This window comes from Orcinus orca, chromosome 2 (assembly GCF_937001465.1).
Source record: "Orcinus orca chromosome 2, mOrcOrc1.1, whole genome shotgun sequence".
Lineage (NCBI taxonomy): Eukaryota > Metazoa > Chordata > Mammalia > Artiodactyla > Delphinidae > Orcinus > Orcinus orca.
This window is the reverse complement of record NC_064560.1, coordinates 196,222,088-196,246,281: the sequence shown is the minus strand read 5'-3', so window position 1 is coordinate 196,246,281 and position 24,194 is coordinate 196,222,088. Positions and strand designations below refer to the sequence as shown.

General features: G+C 44.0%; 1 protein-coding gene across 5 annotated transcripts in view; it reads left to right on the top strand.

The window, feature by feature from the left end:
- SETD3 (SET domain containing 3, actin histidine methyltransferase) overlaps positions 1-24,194 on the top strand; it is a 70,022-nt gene that overhangs the window by 33,324 nt on the left and 12,504 nt on the right. For all 5 annotated transcript variants that reach the window (XR_004481000.2, XM_004262384.4, XM_033419967.2 and 2 more), the window contains one exon: positions 23,419-23,477. Coding sequence is in view for 4 of the 5 variants with exons in the window: in XM_004262384.4 (XP_004262432.1) it covers positions 23,419-23,477 (59 nt within the window). In the remaining variant the exon portion in view is untranslated. The remainder of the gene's footprint in view (positions 1-23,418; positions 23,478-24,194) is intronic.

Here is a 24,194-nt window from a genome sequence, read left to right as displayed (position 1 = left end):
TCCCGCTAGCTTGGGGGAGGTCAGGCTTTTGTTCTGTTCAGGCCTTCAGCTGACTAGATGAGAAGGAGAGCGATTAGGGAGGGCAATCTGCTTTATCCAGAGTCCACCAATTTAAATGTTAAGCTCATCCAAGAACAGCTTCACAGACACATCCGGAATAAAGTTTCACCAAATATTTGGGCATGTGGCCCAGCCAAGTTGACAGATAAAATTCACCATCACAGTTAGCATGCTTTTTTAAAATTTGTGTATTGACTTATTATCCGTGTTCTCCTCTGGAGTGACCCTGCTCTCCAGGCGCCACTGTGGCACTGTTGCCGGCACAGTGCCTGGCACACAGAGCCTGGGCAGAGCTTGTTCAGTGGGGAGCCGGTTGCCTGCCGGCTCTCCAAGTGAGTCTCTCACGGCCAGGGCCTCGTGGGAGGTGGATGGCCAAAGTCCAACCTGTCCTCGGCTCCCTAAGCTGTGTCCCCTCAAAGCTGCAGCCTAACAGGCAGGCAACTTCTTCCAATTTGTACAAAGGTCTTCTGATGTCCCTAAACCTGTTGGGACATCAGAGGAGCCATGTAAATGAGGACTGCCGCAAGTCTAACAGAGCATGCCATCACTCTGCCCAAAGCTCGATGGCCCTGGCCTTTCTTCCTCTGTCTTCCCAGATGTGAAACTTACAGTGAGGGGAGGATTTATCACATCCTCTGCTTTTAGCAGACTTAATCTAGTAGCTGTCCATAAAACTGGTTTATACTCTTTTGGGCTACTGTGTTTTTCTCTGTAAAAAATAAAATACCGTCTATATTTTCCAAAAGATTAAGTGACGTGAAATGTACTTCACAACACTGTCGGCTTCTGTTGTGCTTTCATTCTTACCCGGTGTTCACGACCAGGCTCTTATGCTCAGGTTCAGAGCCTTCTACAGATGTGCTCTGGGCCACTTTTCTTCACTTCCCACCAGATGCCCTCCACTGCCATGCTCCCTCCGCTGACTCCGCTCTAGCCAGGGCTTCCTGATGCCCTCCACTGCCATGCTCCCTCCGCTGACTCCGCTCTAGCCAGGGCTTCTGGCTGTGCTGGGCCTGATGGCTGCTCCTTACGTTGCTCCAGGGAACGGCTCCTCCTCGGCATGTTGTCGTGTGGCCATCCGAGGCCGTATGCATTCCTTCTGACCCTCTCCCCAGCTGTTTCCTCCTGGAAATCACTGGGTATCTCCAGCTCACATATGACTGTAGCAAAATGCCCTACAGTTATTGACAGTTTAAGCTTGAATTATATTTTTGGGGAGCTGTTACTTTTAGGCCCACCTGTGTTCTTTAGTCCTTGAGCTTTGTCACGTGTTACAATTTGGGTAATTTTTTCATTTCACAAATCAATTTTATTCTTTTGGCGTACAAGGAAAAGTGAGTTCTAAATATTAGTGATTGAAAACATATCATGGATACTGTGTTTATTTTTATTTACATTCAGCCTCATCAGGAAAAAATTATAATAGTATTCATTAAAAATTTTAAGTTAAATAACTACCTATTTAAAATACCTTCTAATAATAATGGTGTTTTGCTGAATGCTGGCTTCTCCTCCAGGCCAGTGGTAGGTGCTATAAGGAGATAGAGGAGTAATCTGAGTCCTTGCCTTGTAGAAATTTATAGTAGAGATGGGAGGAAAACAATTGGCAGGAGACGTTGAAGAGCAAAAATGGGAAACTGAGACAGTGACTGCCGTCTGAGCTCCTGGGGGGCAGTCAGGTGGTACCTGAGTTGGGGCTCGAAAGGCAAAATTGTCTGGTAGAGGGAGGGAACTACTGTCAGCAAAGGTGTGGAGTTGGGGGGCGGCAGGACACATTCCGAGGAGGGGAGACAGCCGAGGCCAAGCAAAGGCCGCAGCTGCTGGATTTGAGGGAGGTCATTTCGGGGTTTGCAGCAGGGACCAACTCCCAGAAGTTGGGTCCCTGCATCTCCCTGGGATTCCTGTAGCTCAGGTCATTATGGGGTGAAATGGCTGTGGCCTCAGTAGTTGTGTTTTATGCCACCTGCCCAAGTGGCTCAAACTCTCTGAGCCTCAGTTGCCACAATTACCTCCCACCCTGTCTCACAGCCGAGCTGTCAGGGAATAAAATGTGGTTTTAAAACGTAGCATTCTGTGAATGTAATTAACCAGAAGCTGGATTTGAGCACACTTCTGTGATGTCAGAAAGGAAAGTTCCGGTACTGGATGTGAAAGGCAGGAGGATGAAACAGAAAAGCCCATTCCCAGGAGCTGGGATGGAGGGTGCAGGAAGGACGGAGGGTGGGAGGGCACGAGGGCCTTCAGCAGGCTTTGGGGTTTCTGCCCTGCATGTCGTAGGGAGCCCTGGGCAGCAGAGTGATCAGGTTGGCCTGGGTTTGTTTGCTCGCTTAAAGATAACCTCGTGGCAGGGAGGCCAGAAGACCAGGTAGCCTGAGGAATTTGAGAAGTATCTGAAGGTTGGATTGACCACATCTGCTGACAAACTGGATGAGAGGAGTTTGGGAGAGAGTTAGTTTAGGATGACCTTGAGGTTTCTGGAATAAACTGGTTTTAAGTTTACTATTCCCCCCTTATTCCTAAGCTGACTTTACCAGCCTTTCTCTATTTCTAACCTTTATGGTTTAGAAAGGAAACTTTTGATCCTAAATTTCTAGCTTATTCTAACTTGTTTGAATGCAAGGCACCGAAAGTAATCTTTGTATCTGAGTTTTCAGTCCAGACAGGTTTATTTTGTACTTTGGAATAGATATTTCAAGCAGAAATCTTTTGTATGCAAAAGTCAAGCCTGGAGCAAATCTTTATTGTGAAATTATAAGCTCGTGAAGGTGAAGGTTTTAATGGAAGCGCTCACCCAACCTTAACTGTAGTGACACACGCACAATAGCACGTCTGAACGAAAAGCTGTCAGACGAGCAGCGTTCAATTTAAATATATTAGTGATTTCAAGACTGTCTCTAATGAGTTCTGAAATCTTTGTGTCAGCCTCATGTTTTTTCCTTAAATGCTGTGAAATCATTTAAAATTAATAAGCCAGATTTTATTTGGTGGCGTTTACATCAGAACTGCTACCATCAGCGTGGAGGTCCTTGCTCTTGTGTGGTCTTCTCATCAGTCTAGTGGCTGTGGTTTCTAGAGGCAGAAGGACAGCAGCTTCCTGTTAACAGGTCATTACGCTAACCAGAGGGACCTCCTAGATACAGCTGCTGGGTATCAATGCTGGAACTTCGTCACCTGAACGTGGGTGGTGTAGTGACAAGGGCAGTGTTTCAGTTACTGCTAATGTAGATGTGAAATGAAGCTTCCTCGAGGGTGTGAAGCGTTGGACCAGGGTGTATGGAGGACTTAGGAGTATTATTCCCAAGCTGAGAAAGGTCTGTTGGCAGGGATCAGTTCTGTCCGTGTCACACACACACACCCCTGCACGTCGCAGAATCACGCAGAAGTCCCGCTGCGCCTAGGCCTTTGCTCTCTGGCAGTCAGCCCCTGTCACGCAGCACCACTGATGTGTGCAGAGCACTGGTAGGTGCTGGGGCTGCAGACGTGGTTTGGCCTCAAGGAGCTCTCTGTCTAGCGGAAAACCAAATCTCGTCCCGTAAGAGAAGAGCGAGGGGTAGGGGGCGCCAGCCCAGAGGCGAGGGGAGAGCCGAGAGACTGGGGAGTCAGGAGAGGCTTCTCAGGCAGGTGAGGTAACTGACCCCGAGGAAGGTCCGGGCTTTGCTGGGGGGAGTGGGCAAAGGGCACAGGCTGGCCACTCAGTGCAGCTGGAGCGTGGTGTGCACGGGTCAGAGGAAGTGAGGGTGGAGAGACAGGCTGCACGGGGGCGGGAAAGCAGGACCAGCGCTGCAGTAGCACTTCATTTGGTGCCCAGATACTCATTAAGCACACTGAGTCCTCACAACCACCCTCCGGGGTCTGGCTGTGATTCCTGTTTGACAAAACGGAGGACTGTTTGCTGGTCTGTCTGTTCCAGGACTTGAACTCATACCCAGTTACTGGTACACAAGAACTTAGATTCCTACCTGAGTCTAATGTACCTTCCGGATCTCCAGTATCATGCTGACTTCACCCTGTAACCAAGGGAGCTGGTCGCTCATTCTGTAAGCATTTACGGGGTGCCCACGGCTCAGTAACTAATCTGGTTTGTATTTCAGCGTAAGCAGTTACAATGCTTTAAGTGGTGGACGTGTACTCACGAGTCCTGCTAAAGCGGAAGCACCGCAGAGGCAGGGGTTGGCCTGCGTGGATCGGGCACCCAGCCCAGTGAGCGCTGGCGCGCAGCGAGAGCTTGGTAACCAGTTACCAAGAAATACAACTCTTGGGTGAGGCCGAGAGTAGGTGGTGACCGACCCACGGTGTCAACACTTTTGGACGCAATTCTGGATTTTCTCTCCAGTGTGTGGGTAGCAGTAGCTTCCTGGACAGGCTGCTCTAGGAATGAAAAGCACATAAGAACATAGCTGTGGACCAGATCGAACCTGCATTAAGAAAAAATCTTTCCAAGCCAGCTTCACCTACTGTTTTTCTTTTTCAATTTAAAGGAGGTGCTTAATTTCAGCAAGACACTCATGCTGGTGCCTTAGTAGAGGAACAGGGAGGGACTCTCAGTGTGCTCGGAGAGATGGCAGGTGGTGTCAGGCTCTCTTCCTGGGCCTGTCCTGCCAAGCACTTTTGTCGGGATGGTGAAAAGACCTAGGAGGCATGCTGGTCAAATTTCTGGGTGGTGAAAAACCCAGGAGACTCCCTACATAGGCTAAGCCGGTCTTGATTCACAAAGCTCTTGGCCGCACTAGAAGGGTGCGACTGAGCAGGAATCACCGGGAAGGCAGTGGGCATAGCAGGAGGACCGGTGACTGGACCTCAGAGCCCTGGAGCCCTGTTCTCTGACGGTAGCTCATTTTGTGACCGTGGACCAGTCACTCACACTCTCTCAGCCTCACTTATTAAAAAAGGGAAACCTGCCCTGTGTCCCCTACAGGAGGGTGGGGCAGGTGAGAAATGAAGGGAAGCTGTTTTTAGGTAATAGAGAATTTTACAAATGCATGTTTTTTTAGGTAATAGAGAATTTTACAAATGCATGTTTTTAAAAAAGAAGCCACCTGTCACTGCCCTTCGGGGGTCCTGAAGAGGCAAATCGTGGATGAGGTGTGATGGGAGCTGGCTGGCCAGCCAGGGTTCCTCCCAGTTCAGAGAACCACGGTGTGGCTGCTACAGTCACGGCCCTGTCACGGCCCTGTGGGTGCAAAACTCAGGCCTGCTCTCCCCTCAGTCTAGTGGGGGAAAGCTAAATGGCAGTAAAGCATGCAAACAACAGTTTATGGCAATAGAAGGCTCTTGCTGGTTGGTACAGGGCCAGTTACCAAAATTCTAGGGGAAGCTGCTAAGAGAGCTTTAGAGGCAGGAAAGACACGAGCGATTTGAGTTTATCACAATAAAACAGAGCTACACTTTAAAGGCAGTAAAGGTCAATAATCGCTTCCAAACATCAAACATTATAAACGGTTTTTTAATAAGATTTATCTTCAGTCTCTCCACATGGCAAGTAATGGGAAAAGGTAAACATAGTGTGTATCTATTGATGGATTATATCATATATAACAAATAAGCCTTTGCAACGCCAGTTATTTAGAATGGTCAATATTAATGGAATAAATATATGATAGGAAAAAAAGGCAGGGCCATCTAGTAGCTCTCCGTAGTAGTACCTTCTGTGGCAAAGATGAACGGTTTGGGAAATGTTCTGTTGACTTTTTAAATGGAGATTTAGTTTATACACTAGAGCACACATGCATTAAGTATAGATTAGTCTTTATACTAAGTAGCTAAATCAAAGTCAAGATATGGAACATTTTTACCATCCCAGGAAGCTCCCCAGTCTCCTTTCCCAGGCTGTGTCCACCCACCCTTTTCCAGAGGTGACCACTATTCCGCTTCTGTCACCATGGGTCAGTCTTGCCTGCTCACGAGCCTCCTGTCATTAGGGTTGTACAGCGTGTACTCGCTTGCATCTGCCTTCCTTTGCTCAGTGTAATGTCTGTGAGATCCATCGAGGTTGCTGGGTGTAGCAGTAGTTGACTCCCTTATTGTTGCTGCATAGTTTTCCAGTGTTTGAATAACCACATTTATCCATTCTCTTATGGATGGACATTTTGGTGGTTCCCACTTCTTGGCTGTTGTAAACGAAGCTGCTGTAAGTAATCCTGTATGTGTCTTCTTGTGGACCTGTGCATTCCTTTCTCCTGGGTGTTCTTGGAAGAAGACTTGCTGGGGTATTGGGTGGTCATATATGTGACCACCCAACCTCAGTAGATATCGATGAACCATTTTCTGAGCGACTAAACCCATTTGGTGGCGGGAGAAGTGCTCGAACATTCTGGTTGCTCAGCTTCCTCCCAGCCTGGGCTGCAGGGCCGTCCTGTGGGCATGCGTGTAGTCCCGACTTCCATTCCCCAGCGACTAATGGTGCTGAGTGTGTTTTCACCTGCTTATTAATTACTTGGATATCTCCTTCAGGGAAGTGCCTGTTGGAATCTTTTACTCATTTAAAACAAAATTATAATAATATACTTTATTTAACCCAATAGAGCTGAAAGATTATCCTTGAAAAATATAGTCAGTATAAAGTGATTTTATGATATATTTCACTTTTTTTGCAGTAAATCTTTGAAGTCCAGTGTGTATTTTTGGGGAGAGTAGTATATTATGTTATTAAGTTTTTAAATTGAGGCAAGATATATGTAACATAAAATTTGCCATTTTGACCATTTTTAAGCGTACAGTTCAGTGACGTTAATTACATTCATCGTGTTGTGCAACCATCACCTCTATCAAAACTTTTTCATCACCTTAAACAGAAACTCCGTAAATGTTAAGCCGTAGCTTCCCCCCATCCGCCCCGCCCCGTTGCCTGTTTGTGATTTGGCATTTTCTTCTGATTACGTGCCCTTTATAAGACATGTTTTGACTCTCTCCTCCCAGACTGTGACTTGCCTAGTGCTTTCTTAATGTATCATTTGATGAACAGAAGTTCTTAATTTTAATCAAGCCTGATCTATCAGTCTTATTTTTTAAAGATGGTGTGTTTTTGTGTCCTTTTAACGAATTCTTTGCCTAACCCAGGGGCTCTCGACCAAGGGCGGTCTGCGCCCTGGAGGATAGAGACGTGTTTGGCTCTCACAGCTGGGCCAGGGATGCCGCCAAGCCTGCCACGCCCAGGACATTCCCCACAACAAAGAGTCATCCGCCCCGAAATGTCGGGCGTGCTGAGGTGGGGAGGGCTTGGTCTGGCACAGGGTTGTGAGGATGTTCTTGTCCGTTGGCTTCTGGAAGGTCTGCTGCCCCACCTCTCACATTTGAGTCTGTGGGCCGTCTCTCTAAGCGCACGCGTGTGGGGTGAGAGGAACTTGCGAGGCTCTTGATTGTCCCACATCTGTGCCCCCAGCCTTTCATTTGAAACAAAACTCAGTACGCTAACTATCAGGGGCTTTCTGTGGAGCACTTTAACACCTAGAGCGAAAGTTTCAGCGTTTGGTGGTCTAAAGGCAACGTTTGAAGCATGAAGTAAATGGCCTGGCATGTGCAGAAACTGAAGATCTTTTTCCCCTTCCAACTTGCTTATTCAGGACTTGATTTAGAGTTTCTGTTCTCGTGGTTTTTTAACTTTCAGGTTACAACCATAATGAAAATGCCCACACGAAAGATGCAATTCATAAAATAAATTGACTCTGAAGTGTGCTGTTTTAATTAGACTGTAATCTGGTTCTTTGCATATAAGCGTCATGATTAGACATTTGCCAGAGAGAAGGGAATTTGGTAGTTTTTCCATTGTAGTTCAGTTGTATGCCTACTTGTCAGGTCTTCCACAAAACTGACCACTTAAATATTCAAATCCTAGTAAAATAGGTTGTGATGTTTTAGGATCGGTAGGAGGAGAGAATACCTTCAGAAGTGGGGCCCTTAAACCACGTGGACAGCTGTTCTTCAAGAGGGTGGCAAGGACAGAAGCGTTGTTATGAGAAATTGTCCCTGTGTTTAATGGTCATGTCCGGTACATTCATAGCATTCTTATATTAAAATCTAATTTTATATAAGAATTTATGGCTGTTGAGTGGTCAGATGGGGAAAATACCACCTTGTTCAGCATTCAGCATGGGATGGTAATTGTTCTGCTGTTGAAACTGACCCTGACAAGGCGATCAGTTGTTATAGGCTTAGATGCTTAGATCTTGCTTTAAAATCCGTAAAAACACATGTTGCTATTTTAAGGCCACACTAGTTCCCCTTTTTCTGCATTTGTGTGAATGGTGTGTGCCAGAAAGGTGCTAATTTGGAATCAACAGCTGGGTTTGAGTCACAGCCCTGCCTCCAAATAACCTAGAGATGGCAGGTCACCTAGCCTCAGTTTCCACATCTGACATTGGAGGCGCCAGTCACTGCCTCATGTTGGTCCTGGAGGATTGAATGAGAAGTGTAAGAGCATTTTGTGAAGTACAGATCTTCACAGAAACGTGGGGTGCCCACTTTGTGGGCCCACCCAATAATCTTTTTAAAAAATATCTTACCATTATATGTGTTATATTTATATAGAGGCAGCACTTGAAGTTAGATGAATGGATTTGGAAACTCCTCCACTTCCTAGCTGGGTGACCTGGGGCACGTTTCTTCTGGGGCATAGTTTCTTTATCTGTAAAATGGGGGTGATGGTGGTACCTATCTCACAGGGTTCCTGCGAGGTTTAACTTGGTTAATACTGTAAAATGCCTAGGATATTTTATGTGCGTGGCATATAGTAGGTACTCCATAAATGTTATTTTATTGTTACTGTAGAGTTGATTTGGATGATAATGCCATTCAGCACCTGCCTCAGTCAGACCCTTTTCTGCACACAGTGACCAGTCCTCTGGAAGCGGGCTGATGAGTTCCTGACATAGAGACTGTGGCAGTTAGGCAGGGGTGACGGGCACGGAGGTTCTGTCGTGGGGAGGAAAGTGATACGTGAGCCAGCGGCGCCGCATTTACCTGCATCTTCACTACTCAGCAGATTGAGAAGTTTAATTGTTCATTAATGAGTCACCTGCATAATTTCACTAATTTCTGTTTAATGGGGCCATTTTGAGCCCCTAAAGGGCTGAGAACAGACTTTCTTCAGTTTTGTCTCCCCAGCTCCTAGCCTGACGTTTGGCACATGATAAATATATGTTGAATAAATTTTAATTATCAGTTATTTGCAGGTCAGGTCCAAAACTGTGTTAGAGATCCTGAGAATCTAAGTAATATGGATGGAGTTGGAGACCTTTAGATTACTTTAGAGGAAAAAGTAATATGGCTGAGTCCTTGGCCTTGCTCTCAGCGGCCTTTTTGACTTTTTTCTTTTATTTTAAGTGAAATTATTTTAAAATTAGAAAGCATACATATGTACAGTAGAAAATATTAGAAAATACAATAGCTTAAGGAGGAGAATTAAAGTTTTATATATTCTGTTTGGCAGAGTTTCAATGACCCGGAACCTCAAGTGGGCAGATCTGGACAAAGATGGGGCCAGAAACCCTAGTGTGAAATTTAGCTTCTCCCAGACTGCATTTTGCCTCCATTCATCTGTGTGTGCATATGTACCTGCATGTGCATATGTACCTGCAAGGCATGGGGAGGGGTTTAATCAGATAGCAAAGATCTTCACTACCTCCTCCTTGGTGGCAGCTGGCAATATACCCAGTTCCTAGATTCAACTCAGGTGAGGATAAGTCACCTGCAAACTTGTTAAAAATGGCGCTTCCTGAGCTCCACTCTTGGTGTCCGTAGGTCTGGACTGAGGCCCGGATGCAGTGCACCCAGACAGCAGCGTCCTGGACTGTAGGACTTTGGAAGAGCAAAGAGCTTGCTGTTGGAGCCTGTCCAGAATGTCTTACAATTCCCTTTATGTATCACAGTTTTCATCTGTTTTACAGATCAAAAGCAGGTATATGGAATTGAAGAGACCAAAATAAATCCATAAGCGTATGAGGTGAGCCTTATGGAGGCCTTCACATTGCCTGATTTTCATAAGTAACTTTGGAAATTAAAGAGACTCAGATGGGTTTCTATATTGGATTTGATCCTCTTTGAGACTGCCAGTGTAGAAGCAACTGTTTATCACATCTTAACTAGCCAGTGTCTTTGTTCAGAGTACAAAGCATATGTTTCAAAGAACTTGGATGTCTCCAAAAGCTGTAAATTTAGGATTGAAATAAAGTATTAGTTTTCAGGTGACTGAGTGGATGCTGAGCACAAGTGGGGCCAAGGGGACAAGAGACGGTATCACCACACTAATGATCGTAAAGCAGACCAAATGCCCCTCATTCTAAGCACAATCTCCTGCCTCCAATAGCAAGAGAATTGAGGTGTTTTGTCCACCTTTAGTTTCCGTGCCTTTTCTCTGTCCTTCTCAGAATTTCACCTTACCGTGACCATCCTCTTTTGTCTTCACCTTCCTCTCCTCGTCCAGGCCAACCCTTTACCTGTGCTCTTGGTAACATAATGCCCACGTGTCTTTGTCCTGTCATTTACTCCCCATCCTGTGCATCTTCTTCCTTTTTTTCCCAGTAAATATGTTCATTTCCCCTTTCCTAAAAGGCAGAAAGGTGCTAACATTTACTGAAGACACTTGTTACTACAGCAGCTCCTAGCCCATCCTGACCGATAAGGTATGTATGTGCTCGTGTGAACTTTCTTGAGAAGTACTCCCAGGCCCATAGTTGTCTGTTTTTTAGAGGCTTAAAACAATGCACCCTTATTCTCGCATGGGTGGTATTGGGAATCCAGGAATCCAGGCATAGCCTCACCGGGTCCTGTGTTCCAGGGTGTTTCTCAGGCTGCAGTCAGTGTGTGCTCTCATCTGAGGGCTCGACTGGAGGAGGACCAGCGTCTGCACTCCATCTCCTGACTGGTGGCAGGATTCTGCTCCTTGGGGACTCAGTTCTCACTGGCGGTTGGCCGAGGCCTTGCCACCTTAGACCCAATGTTTTTATCAGGTTCACCAGCCCCCTCCCCACACTCTCCACTTCCTCTGCTCTCTGTTTTGATCCATCCTTTGGTACATTACTTTCCCTAAAGAAGACCTTCTTCATCATTTCCATTAATTTACCAATGTCTACTGAATTTAAGTCCCTTCCTCTGGAGGGCTGCTAACTTACTGATGCCTCTCAGGTGCCAGCAGACCTCGGGGGTGGGCCCTGTCTTCCCTTTACACGTGAGGCAGCTGACCAGTAGGGCCCCTCCAGAGCTGCTGCCCTGTGCACCGCGCCCTCTGCAGGGCCCTCGCGTGCCCACCAGCCTTTCCCTGCTGCTTCCCTACACGAGCTTTTCCACCCAGCACACCTCAGCCCCTCCTCCTCCTGCACCGATGTTCCTGGTACGGTCTGGGGCACTTTGTCCCTTCCCACCTGGAGACCTGACTCACGTGCCCCCTCCTCCCTGAGTCACTGCCTGATCGCTCTGTTGCCAACAACGTCTGCAGCCCCTTCTCTGTGATTCCAGCACACGGCATGTGTTCTGGTGCCAAAACACAGTCATGTTTTGCCCACCTGGATGCCCTGCGATGGTGTCATTACTCTTGTGCATAGGGAACCCGTATTACTCATTGTCCCCCACGGGGCCTGACCCGTAGCAGGAACAGTGAACTGGAGTCCGGCTGTGTTTATCAGCTCCTTGCATTTGACAGGTTCAGCGGGAGAGCCCAGGGCTCCCTGTGCCCGTCCCTTCTCCCTCCCTGGATCCACCTGCCACCCGCCCCCTGCCGGACTGGATCACTTCCCCCTGCTCTGCACTCTTCCCCTCAGCCGCTCTCATCCCGACCATAACTGTGTCTAGTACCCGCCACCCAGCAGACAGGAAGCTCTGGGAGGAAGGCAGGGGCCTGAGCCATCTTGCTTACTTGTTCCCCATTCCCTGGCACAGCATTTCACTCGAGAGCGGACACTCTGTAATATTTGTTGAATAAGGGAGTGGGTAAACGAGTGAATGAATGAATGGATCAACTCAAGAGCAGTTTAATATGGTGTAAGGTCAGGCACCAGCTGGTATTTTGCAGACTTCTGTGTTGGAAACGCAGAGGTCACTGGAGGGCATCTGAAGGTTTGAAGGAAGAGGGATATCAAACCATCTTAGGGTTGGCAGAGTGAATCAGTGGAAGGGAGGTAAATCTTTCTGATCTGGAAAGTAATATCAAATTGTAGTTATGAAAATTGGGGGAAACTTCTCCACCCACGTTTTTTTCAGGGATATATAAGATTACTTCCAGGTTTTGCAACTTTTTTTTTTTTTTTTTTTTTTTTTAGAAATTAGAAGATGACTAGAAAAAACAATGGCCATTTTGCCGAGGAGAGTCTTAATTGACAAAGCTAATGATCTAGAAAAACCTATGTTGGAAAATGTCACTTTATTATATGTGTCTGGAAGTGCAGATGGGAAAACAGGTTTTTTTCTTTTTGCAGCAGATTCATTAAGTGTTTAGAAAGAGGTTCTCTCTGTACCGCCTTCCCCAGCCTGAGAAGCTTGAGACTAAATCTAAACTCTCTTCTCCCGTGTCTGTTATGAAGCAGGTGGCTGTGCTGCCCTTTATAGCAGACCTGCAGCCTCCGCACCATCCTGTCTCAGCCTCTGCTCCCGGGCCCCAGAGCATCAGCAGGAGTGTCCAGGTGACAGTTAACTCTGAGCCAGGTCAGACCGTAGCCTGGCCAGAGAGATGCCTTATCACACCTCGCTGACTGTCTCATCCCCCAGGTGTTGTTTCAGAGTCTCTGCAGCCCTGAGCTGCCTCCAGGCTCACCCGTTCCCAGTTTACTAAGAGAAAACTCAGACCAGATGACAGGAATTTCTTCTATTTCTTGTTGTCTCCATCTCAGTTTCTTTGTGTCTTTGCCTCCCTCGGTCCCTCTGAGAAGGAGTCCTGGCCAGCAGCTAAGGTGAGCCTGGTGGCCCGTGCCCAGAGCTCTGTGACATTGCTCTGGGTGCCATCTCTCCATCCCCATCTTTCTCATCCTTTCCTTCCTGCCCAGCTTTAGCCCTTGGGTTTACAGAACGTCCCTGTGCCTTTGAGATAATGTCCTGTCCCCTTCTGTCTTTAACCACAGCATGTACCAAGAATATTCCATGCTTGAGAGTTCTTCGAGCCCCTGTGGTCTAGGCCCTCCCACTGCCCCACCAGTGACATACCCCCTGATGGGTCCCTGGGCCACCAGTTGTCCGATCCTGTGGCTGTCCCACTGCCCTGTCTCCTCGACCTCCGTGACGTTCCTGCTGACCCTTCAAGCTCGCTCTTCCCGGGGCTTCTCTCACTGCCATTCCTGCCCCCCCCCGAACAGAAGTGCTCCCCAACTTTCGGGACTCTGGGTTAGGAGTTAGACCTGGTTTTCAAAACCCAGTTCTAAAATCTTCTCTCATATATGACTGTAATCAAAAGTTATCTTATATCGAAAGGTGACTTAAGTTAATATATTGGATTTCTTGCTTTCGGTTCCAAGTGAACAATTTGATAATTGCCTGTTTTATAGGTAGTGCTTAAAAGCTTTGCACTGATTAAACTGTTCTTTCACTGAAAATTTGTATCCAGATATTGACTGCTCCAACAAAATGGTATTATTCTTAGAAAGTGAGACAGTATTTTCTCTGATAAAAACGAGAGTGAAATCCATCTCATAACTATTGATCAGTAAAGCATCTAATTAAGGAAATATAAGGCAAAGCATATTTTTTGTGGAAAAAGAAGTAGACTTGAATTGTCTCACTTGTCCTGCTGGGCTCTCACTTGGGCTTATCTTCAGAGATGGAAGCTGGGCAGAGCCTGGTACAGTCCTGCACGATTTGATCGGCCCTTTTCCTCTTGATTTTATACCTGGTTCTGTTTCAAGGTAGACTCTAACTTTATAGAAGAATTTTTTTTATGACTTCTTTTCCCTAAGAAATTTTGATGCCAGTAGGGAAATAGCCTGGTTTTTAAATTTTTATCTTTTGGTAGAACAACGCTCGAGAGAGTTATGGTACCTTTTCTGGACTCAAAAGGAGAGAGGGAAATTTTTTTATCAACTGAAGCTGAATATAAAATAATTTTGCTTAATCAAAAAGAAAGCTCTCAGCTACTTTACCCGAAGGCACGGACATTTCAAATTACATTTGGTTAGTCAAGTGAGTTGTCTTGACTTACTGTAATAACATTCTGTTGTGCCTCTAATAAATTGTAGCCCTGTAATTCAGTTCACTGTAGTTTTAATGGGGGCATTTTTACCAAAAATGTTAAAAAATTTTTTTATTTATCAAATCTCAGGGTGATAGGTTTGAAAGTTCCCTTTTCAGGGGATACGAAAAAGGTGTTCTATTTTGAGCAATAGCTCTTTATCAGTGACTTTATATTGTTCATACCTCCCTCCCTCCCTCCCTCCCTCTGTCTCTCTCCGTCTTTCTGTCTGTCTCTCTCCTGGAGATACAGAGAGCTTTCCTGTGTACCCAGCCATGGAGCAAGAGGAGTGGTGTCTGTACCTCTCCTCCTTGGTTGGAACATTTGTGGTTTTGCTCTCCTGATGGGGAGGGGACCCAGAGAAGTAGTGTTGGGGATTTTCTCTTTGGTACCTTGTAGCACAGTTTAAGCATCCGGAATACAGAAAAGGAAGGGAGAGGAGTAGTCTGCGATGGTGGGGGCACCAGCGCCCTCACCACTGGTCGCGTACACGCTCCCTGTGGACCCCAGCACCTGCAGGGGTCGCGAAGACGCACTGAACCTTGGTGCTGTGATCTCAGCCACCCACTCTTACCCACCTCCCTCGTGACCAGCAGCTGGCTATGTGCAGCAGGGACCTTTACCCTGGGTTTTGTTATCCTTGGGATTTACCAGGGTTAGCTCATAGCAGCTGGTGGCCAAGTAGCATGTGTGATGTGTGGATCCATGTGATGTGCCTGAGCATGTGAGGGTTTCAGAGGCTTGCTCAGTGGTGGGAGCCCTCCTGAGTCCTTAGGACCGATGTATTACGTCAGAATGTGGCCGGTCTTTATCAGAATCCCAAGTCTGAAATATGCGGGTTCTCAGGCTCCGTGGTGCACCCCTGGGTTCATCGCTTACTAGCTACTCGTGACTTCAGCTTCCTTTAGGCTTAAAGGCAGGACATTTAAGGCGCCAAAGTTCATTTCTCTAACAACTTGACAACGAGGAGAGTTGCAAGTAGCCAAAGAGATGGTACCGTGTAAGCACTTGGAGGTAATACTGGTTTAATGATTGATAAAGCTGTGGGGTGTCTTAGAGGCTGTTCAGAGTTATCATGAAAATGATAGGCGTTCCAGGTAATGTAATATTGGAAGTTGTTGGGACACCAATGTGGCATAATTCTAATGAAGAAAATACCAGAAAGTGAATTCCAGATATGACCTCTATGTTTTAAAGTGTATTAAAGGAAAAGAGTGTACCTATCTACATGTATTTGGTACATATGTGTTTTCTGGGACCAGGGTTCTTCATGTCCAGAATAACAGGGGAATTGGGCTAGATGATCTCTAAGTTACCACCTGGGTCTGAGATTTTATGACTATAGATAGTGACTTTAACTAAATATGGTGTGCTTTCTGGTGGTTTGGAAATAACAGACATAAACATTCTTAGTTTTGGTAATATTGCCTGCCTCTAAGCTTTGTAATGTCCTTTAAAATATCTCTGTGCTGAATTTTAAATGAGAGCAATATTTACCAAGCATTTTCCTAGAATTTCAACAGGAAAAAAACGTGTTTACCGTATCAGAACTTAACCTTAATTTATAAAAGCGGGACAACTAATTATCCTTTGCCTTTCAGTAAGCTCCAGAAAACTTTTGCCTGGTTATTATCCCAGCCCCATCATTTATTAACTGGGTAATAACCTTGGACATGCTGTTAATTTCTCTGTCCCTCAGTTTTTGCAGCAACAGAATGGATCTACTAATAGTGCCTATTTCACAGGAAGCAGGATGATTAAATTATGTAATACACGTAAAGTTCAGTAAAGTTCGCAAGAGTTCCTTGCACAGACTGCTTAGTAAATGGTGACTGTTAATCCCTCCCTTCCTCCTTCCCTCTCAGTTTTCTCAGTCTCTCTCTGTCTCTCTGTCTGTCTCTGTGTCTCTGTCTTCTAGAGATACAGAGAGCTTTCCTGTGTACCAAGCCGCGGTAATTCCTTTTCTGGGACAAGGTTTGTATGCATCTCTGAATGTCAGTCTCCCTATCAAGGAGATGGGCTTCATAATGGTGGTCAGAATGCTCTCCTCTTATGAATGACTGGTGCCCCGAATCATGCTAGCTTGATTAATTTAACCAGAGTCCAAAGTCTCTATCCTGAATTGTTGAAATCTAAAGTAGCCGAAATGAAAAATAAAATTCTATGAAGCTGATGATAAATAATTCTAGCCTGCTTTTCTGATGCAAATGCATCCTTCTAAAAATGAAAACTGCTTTTTACCATTCTGTTTATTTCTAGTTTCTTTGGTGATAAGTTGAGGAGTTGCAAGTATTGCTCGCTTGCTGGAGTTATTATCTTTTTGCAGACCAGAAGAGAGATTCGATCATGGTTTGGAGTCCTCAAGTTAATCAGCAGATTGAGATATTTGGGGGTGGGGGAGTGTCAAAGGCAAAGAAACAAAAGATTTAAGAGCTTAGAAAAAAGATAGAGGCTGCTCTCTGACCCCCTTTTCAGATGAGGAGACGGAGGCTCGGCGTCAGGTGATCTGAGGTGACCAGGGAGGATGAGGCTGTCTGTTAAGGTGCACCGCTGCTGGGGTGAGTTGGAGTGGCACGGTGGAGGGCCATTTGGGACAGGGAACTGCTGGGCTTGGTCCATTTTGCCCCTTATTGGATTCTTAGAGTAGAGTAAAGCTTTCTCAGATATGCTTGAAGATAGATTTTGGGGGAAAAAAGAGAGAAGATTCTTTGACCCTAGATGGTGGGAAAATACCCTATTCATGAGAGATGGCAGACAGAAGGAAAGGAAGCCCAGATCTGTTTCTCCGGAAGCCCGTGGGCAGTGCCTGTGTGCGGTGCTGCAGGGGAGGAGCGTGGCAAGCACGTGACCCTGGCGTGGGGTCTGGTCACTGCCAGATCGCCTGCTTACCCTGGCGCTGCCTCTCGCCACCTTTGGAGTCGCCACTCCTCTGTCCCACCTGTCACTTTGGCCATGACGGGTCCACCGAGAGGAAATCTCCTAGCCCCCAGGTCGCGGCTCGCCCTTCGCTGCTGCCCAGGGCAGAGGGCAGGGGGAGCGTTTCCCTCTCACTGTGGAGGAGAGCGTTTCTCTGAATGAGGCATCGTGCGAGGCACCGGGGGTTCCCTAGTGGTAAAAAGGACGTCGTCCCTGCCCCGCTCACCTCCTCGGGCAAAGAAATGTGAACCGAATGTGCCTGTGTGCGTGTACATGCACACACATGCATACGCACGCACGCACTTGCACACGCGTGCGCGCGCGCGTGCACACGGTGGGAAAGAAGGGCCCGGGACTGGGAGGACACAGAGCAGAGAAACCTGGTGGTCGGAGAAGGAGGGTCTGGGCTGTGACCTCTGGCATCACCTTTCTTTTTAAAGTCACTTATCTGACTGCTGCCTGGCAGGACCCCTCTGAGGATGGTGACTGTGTCCTCCTGTCACACAGCACCTCGCAGAGCATTCAAGATAGTCAGTAAATGCAGTATTTGCTGAATTTCTAGTCCTAACCTATTCAGCTTTTTTCTGAGTCAATGAATATTTGTTGAGTGAACAAATGATTGACAGTCAAAAATGTAGATTGATTATGACTAAATTTGATTCGTGGCTGATTGCCCCTCTTCAGGGAATACAAATGGTAACCAATAAAGTTTTTAAACAGGCATATCTTTTTCAGTGTTTCAGTAGATTTCAATTTAATCTAAACTGGATGTAGGTTATAGATTTCAGTGTTCCAATGAAAAAACCAATTCTTCCATCCTAAAGTAATTTTATGAATTTATTGAACAGCGTTGATATTTCTCTACTAAACTCATTTACTTAATTAAAATTTTTGTATGATAAGGTAATACCCATTTGCTATAAAAATTAAGTATAAGTATAAGGGAAAAGCAGACAGTTTAAATTTAATGTGTATTGATGTATTTATTTGATCGTATTGAGTGAATTCAAAGAACTTTATGATGAAAAATTCCCTGAAGAGTTGGGTGTAATCTGTGTTTAAAAATGAAAGTCTTTAAAATTGATTTTTTTCCCTCAAGAGCCAAACGCGTGAACCGTGCTTTGATTCTGATTTATGGTCATCAAAACTAAGTTCTAGATTCAAAAGATATTTTGCAATTTGTCATTCAGTTAAACTGTGTTATATCCACTTAGAAAATGAAATACGAGCAGGAGGGTTGAGGACCTACTAGAGATTGCTGCCTGACATGCTGCTTCTAGTTAGCCTGTTTTTGGAGCAGGAGGGGGAACCTCAGTGTTCTAAGTGTAAATTTTCCTTCTGCCCCTCCCCTGCCCCCTGCCTTTTAATACATATGCCAGATACAGTCTTTGACATGTTTTAGTTAGGAAGTTCAAATTGCATGCTACTATGGTTTTTTATCGGAACAAAATAGGTACAACTTCTAAATTATGTTTTGTCATTCCTGATACTATAGAGCCATTAATAGGTCACTGAACTACCATACATATTTTTCAAGTTAACAATTGGTTATATATTACAGCAGGTTATAAATTCTTTAAAATACAGTATTTAGGAGTCATTTTTATGAACTGAGCTACTTTCCTTTTAATATATTGAAATGCCTCATTGAAGGTGATTATTAAATGTATTCAACTCAGTTTCCATATAAAAACTGGTCAAGGTTAGAGATGAGTATTCTTTAGAAAAGTAAAGATCTGATTTTGAGAAGTGTTTGTGTCCTAGAGGCCATTTGTGTGTTTTAATCTTTTTTTGTTTAATTTCCTTAGAGTGTTTTGAATCTTTCTTTAGGTTAAATGTGTTTTTTTTTAAAGAATTGTTTTAGGAAATACCTGTCCATATATTTATGAAAGTGCTTGTCTTTATTTTATTTTTTGAAATGTTTACTGTTAAATATTAAAAACAAGAAGCAGCTTTAACTCAAATGTATTTTGTTCCTGTGCAGAGCTGTTGCAAAGCTGTTTCACATACTAGATGTTTCTGAATTAGGAATTCACATAATAATGAATTCTGCTTATTTTGCTTCTCCACCAAGATTTGTTGTGTGAGCTTAAAATAAGGCTGCAGCTGATTCGTGTAGCACATATTAACTGTTTATTTAGTTTAAGTACATGTCTGTATCTTTCATTTCTGATCAACCTGAAAAATTTGCATGCTACACAGCAGTCATCTTCTTTATACTTTATTAAATATCTGTCAATTATAAATATCAAGGTTTTACATTAATGTCAAGATAGTACATCAAAAATTCATGGAATATGTGACTTTTTCCAAGGGTATTTAATACTTAATGCATTTGTGTCATTTTTCTTTCCCGAGATATTGACAGGTTTTATTAAGTGTTTGTTAGGGAGATTTCATTTTTATCAAGGGACTATAAAGAGAAGCTGCATGCTAAATCAATTTTTAAAAGCCAGAATATTGTTCATTTTTTCATCTTCAACTCTTGTAATCCATAGGTTTTATTTAAATTTCTTCTTGGTTTATTTTTGTTTTATGTGAGTGATAGTTCAAGACAGAACTTTAATAAGGATCAAATATGCTGACTGTAGTGGTTTTTAATTTCCTTAAGCATAGCTACCAGACCCATGCAATATGGTAAATTCTTCAAAATGTCATACTTACATATTTAGCAATATTACTTCTTTTTATTGAAGCCAAACAAACGATTTTAGATATTAATCTTCCCCAAACATAGTGATTATTTTGTACTAGGTACAATATTACTGTGTCTCATCTGGAACACCTCCTATGATAGAAGAGGGAATGGGAGAGAGCGTCCCTGGGTTGTCAGGCTTGACTTAAGGAAACAAGAACCCTCTTTTAAAAGTAAGCTCTATAGGGCTTCAAGTCTGATTATGAGCTACAGGAACTGTTCATATCTCCAACTTCAGATGTTTATAATGCACAAGAAAGTGAAAATGTCGATCACTTAAAAAATATGGGCTTGTTTCTAAACCTGTATTTATGGGGTGGATGGGGAGTGGGGAGGAAGTTAATGCTTGGTGGACCCTATGGCCTGCTCCTTTTGGGCCCTGGTACCTGAGGGACCCCATCACTGTCGTCTTTCTCTACTGCCAGACAGACCCTCACTCATCCCATGTGTAGCTAGATCTTGGAAACAGCTATCTCAACTAAAACTAATTAGCCACAATGAGTAAGTTTTCTGCTTTCATTTACAGTTTTTAAAGTACAGGTTAGGAATGTCTTCTGTTGGAGATAAACAAAACCCTTATAAGATTTTGCTCTATAAAGTGAGGAGTGTTCAGTTATCCTCCCCATAAAGTGTGAACTTAATGACTTTCATCTAAGGACATTTTTAGGAGCTTTCAAGTAACTTCAGGTTAATATTATAATTTTTGGAAAATGTATTTTTAAACGTTAAGGCTTGATGTGTTAAAAAAAAAAAAATTCTGTCCAGAGCTTAGTGTTTGGAATAGACATATTTCTTATTCTTGTTTATTTTTTCAGGGTATGTGAAAATACTTATTTTTAAAGTTAAATGCTTTTCACGTGAAAATCACTTCAATATTTGAATGTTTCAAGATCCTTGTAAAACTATTATATAATAATTTAAAGAGGTAGGTTGGTTTCTTTTTTTTTCTTTTTTTTTCTTTTTTTAAGAAACCAAATTTCTCTTGAGTAAAGCTGAGCCAGTAGCCATTCTGGATAAACCCCGGTTTGCTTTAGGATAAGTTGCTCTGGGGGCCTTGCCCTAGGAAATAATTCAAGAACTCTGCAGCTGTAACCGATTCCGCCATGAGGCCAGTAGGTGGCGCTGGTGTCACAGCAGTGAGGGCCCCGTTGAAATGGAAGATACTTGCCTTTCTCTATAGCCTCAAATTCCACTTCAGTATAACTGTTAAGTGCATGTGTCTGTGGTAGAATAGCTTTTTTTTAAAACCAGAATTACGTACAGTGGGCACACCTTATTTTTGAAGCAGATAAGAACAACTATTTCTAACAGATTCTGCAAATATTACGTAACTCTATAGCCAAAATAATCTTCAAAATTAACCTGAAGAAAGCATTTGCGTATTTTTTCCCTTGCGTATTCTTTACGACTTCGTCAGGCCTGTGAACATAAACTTGTATTTTTGCTAAGAAATGTATATAAATAGTAGGAAGGGAGACATTTTGGAGAGTTAATTTTCCATCTTTTTGGTCCTTGGGGAGGCTGCCCTTGTTTGAAGAGTTTTCTTCGTAGAGTCCAAAGCTATTTAAAGATCTTTGAGTGTTTGGAACATTCTTCCACAAGTCGCTTTGACATTCAGCATTCTAATTTTGAAAATTGTCATCTCTTCTCCTATTCAGTAAGTCAAACTTTTCGAGGGGGAGGGGTCGAATTTTTAATACTCAGGGGTTTTAGCATTGGAATTTACCAGCTTTCAAAATACCACAGGGCATTCCCCAGTTTAAATGAATTTAAAACATTTTAAAATAACAAAAGCAACAATGCTTTCCCCCCTCCTAGAGTTTGAGAAGAGATAGGATGTGCAACATTCCCAGCAGGTCAGACTGTGTGAAGCTTCATTTTATTATAAGTGAAAGGAAATTTTAGCAATGGAATTTCTTTTCTTTAAAGTTCTGAAAAATTTCTATGGTACTTATCATCAAATTAGTTTTGGGTGGAGGGGCAGTTCTTATCTGCGGAATTTGTACTCTTACGAGGAAAAACCTGAGCACCCTTATGGTCAAGTTCCATAATTAAATGGAAAGCTTCTTTAGGACTCTTAGGACACAGGCTTGCATTTCACTCATTACAAAGAAGAGGCAATAAGAAGCTTCTCCTCGAATCTTTGCTGTGCTTGACCATGGTATTGGGTTTTTTTTTTAAACCAGAGATAGTTTTTTCTAATCTTCCTAGCTAGAATAATGCAGCTGGAGAATGCCCCTGAGCGATAGGTTATTTTATATTTTGACCTAAATTATATCTTCTTTAATTTCATTTTTATTGTCAGAACATTTACATATTATGTAACTGTATTTCCATATGTTGACTTTTCTTCCAAAGGGTTAAAACTGGGTTTAGGATCAGAGGGGAGAAGCAGGCACCTGGGAGCTAGCACCCAATTGGCAGCCTTTTGTAATATATAATTTGCCTAAAATTGCGCGCCGAGCACAAGCTTTTGTTTTCTAATTGATTTACGGTTCGAGCCACTTTTACCTCATCCCCTACTGTCCTGCATAGGGTGCCAGCGAGTACAGTGCAGTGAGCGATGATAAATTACCATATGCACTTGTGATGGTAATGCGTCAAAAGTCAAAACTGCACACTGCACGGGGCTCCGTGCATTTACAGTGCTGCAGAGACAGTGCAGCCGGATCGCACTGGTATCTCAGAAATCACCATTTGATCACTTACTGCAATCTGTCTGTCAGCCTGTAATGGAAACCGAAGATTAAAATTATACTGTTACAGCTTTGAATTTCTTAGTTGAGACACAGTTTTTTAAGTGCTCGAAAGGCCCAAGGTGGGGGGAGTATTGTGGAGAGAGAGGACGTGAGATGTGTACAATTTTCTCTAAAGTGTGGAGTTTTGGATATTTTTATCAAATGTTCTTTTGTCCAGAGACAAAAAGAAAAGGAGTAAAATTCACATATGCCGATCTCGATTTTATCTTTATTACATTTGTTTGTAAAATTTAATTCATAATTTCACAAAACTGTGTCTTTCTTGATTTTCTGTATTTGAGCTGCATCTGCCATGTTGTATGATTCATTTGCACGTAACAAGTTGATTTCCGTCCAAATGATTTTAAGTCAGAGATAAATGAAAGAAGTTTCAATTTATTAGAGTGCCTTTAATTGTTCCTTTTATTGATGCAAGAAGAGATTTGGACTATTCGTGAAGGCTGTACAGCACATTAAGGCAAGAGATGCAAAGGGAGGCCGGGACAGACACCTGACTTGGAGACTCCGGGTTTCCGTGTAGACGAGAGACTTATGGTGTGGGTGTGCCTACCTTTTGTAAACTCAGTCCACCTTAAATTTTATTTCTGTGCCGTGTCTGTGGGTCCTGGTATCGAAATATGAAGCAGCAGATTTATGGCGGCTGCTGGGCACAACAAATTAAGTTGACAGTGATGTATGAGAGCATAATAGCACGATGATCCCTCAGTAGCGCGGCTGGATGCCTCCTGCTTCATTTGGCTCTTGTTAGGATCTGTTAGGCAGCTAAATAATGAAATTTTGCTGACTGATTTCTGTTTTCCCTTTTTCTCTTTTCACCTCTGCTTTGTAAAACTTCTAATTCCCAGACCCATCCTCATGCCCACAAACTGCCCTTGAAGGATTCTTTCACTTATGAGGACTACAGGTTGGTGTGAGGGGTGTGTGTGTGTGTGTGTGTGTGTGTGTGTGTGTGTTTGTGTTGGGGTGTGTGTGGGGTGTGGTGTACGTATGTGCGAGGCGTGTGTTGGAGGGTGGTTTCTGAGTGAAATTGGGATCTCAGAAGTGCGAAGGGCTTGGGTAAGAAGTGACTTGCATGACCATTTAAAGCCTTAAAAAAGAGATTGTTCTTTCTGGAAGTTACACTGGACCCCGGGGCAGGGAGCAGCGTTTTAATAGCCATGTGGAAATTGCTGTTAACCTGTGTTGGTGGGGATTAGTTGATAGAGCCAAGTGATGCTCAAGATTAACGTTAGTGTGGGGTGAGGATTTTTTTTTCAAACAGACTGTTTTAGCTCTTTAAAGTAGGGGCTTTTTTTTAACAAAAAGATTTAATGCAGTGCACAACATAGTAAAAAAAAAAATACCATTCCACATTTTGTAGAGTTCTTAGAGGATTCCGATCAGAAAGGAGTTAGTGTTTGCTTTTCAGTGAGGCTCAAAATAGGTACAGAGTCAGCGTTTGGGTAAAAGAGGGGTGGGGTCTCTCCGCAGCAACGCGGACCGGGACCAGCTGAGGCCTGGCTGACTCTGTTCTAGGCCCTTCTTCCAGGCCGCTTTCTCCCGGGAACGTCCTCCCTTAATCTCTCACTCCTAGATTTCCCCTGGCTCCCTTTTCCTTCCATATCCCCCCTCCTCTTCTCTT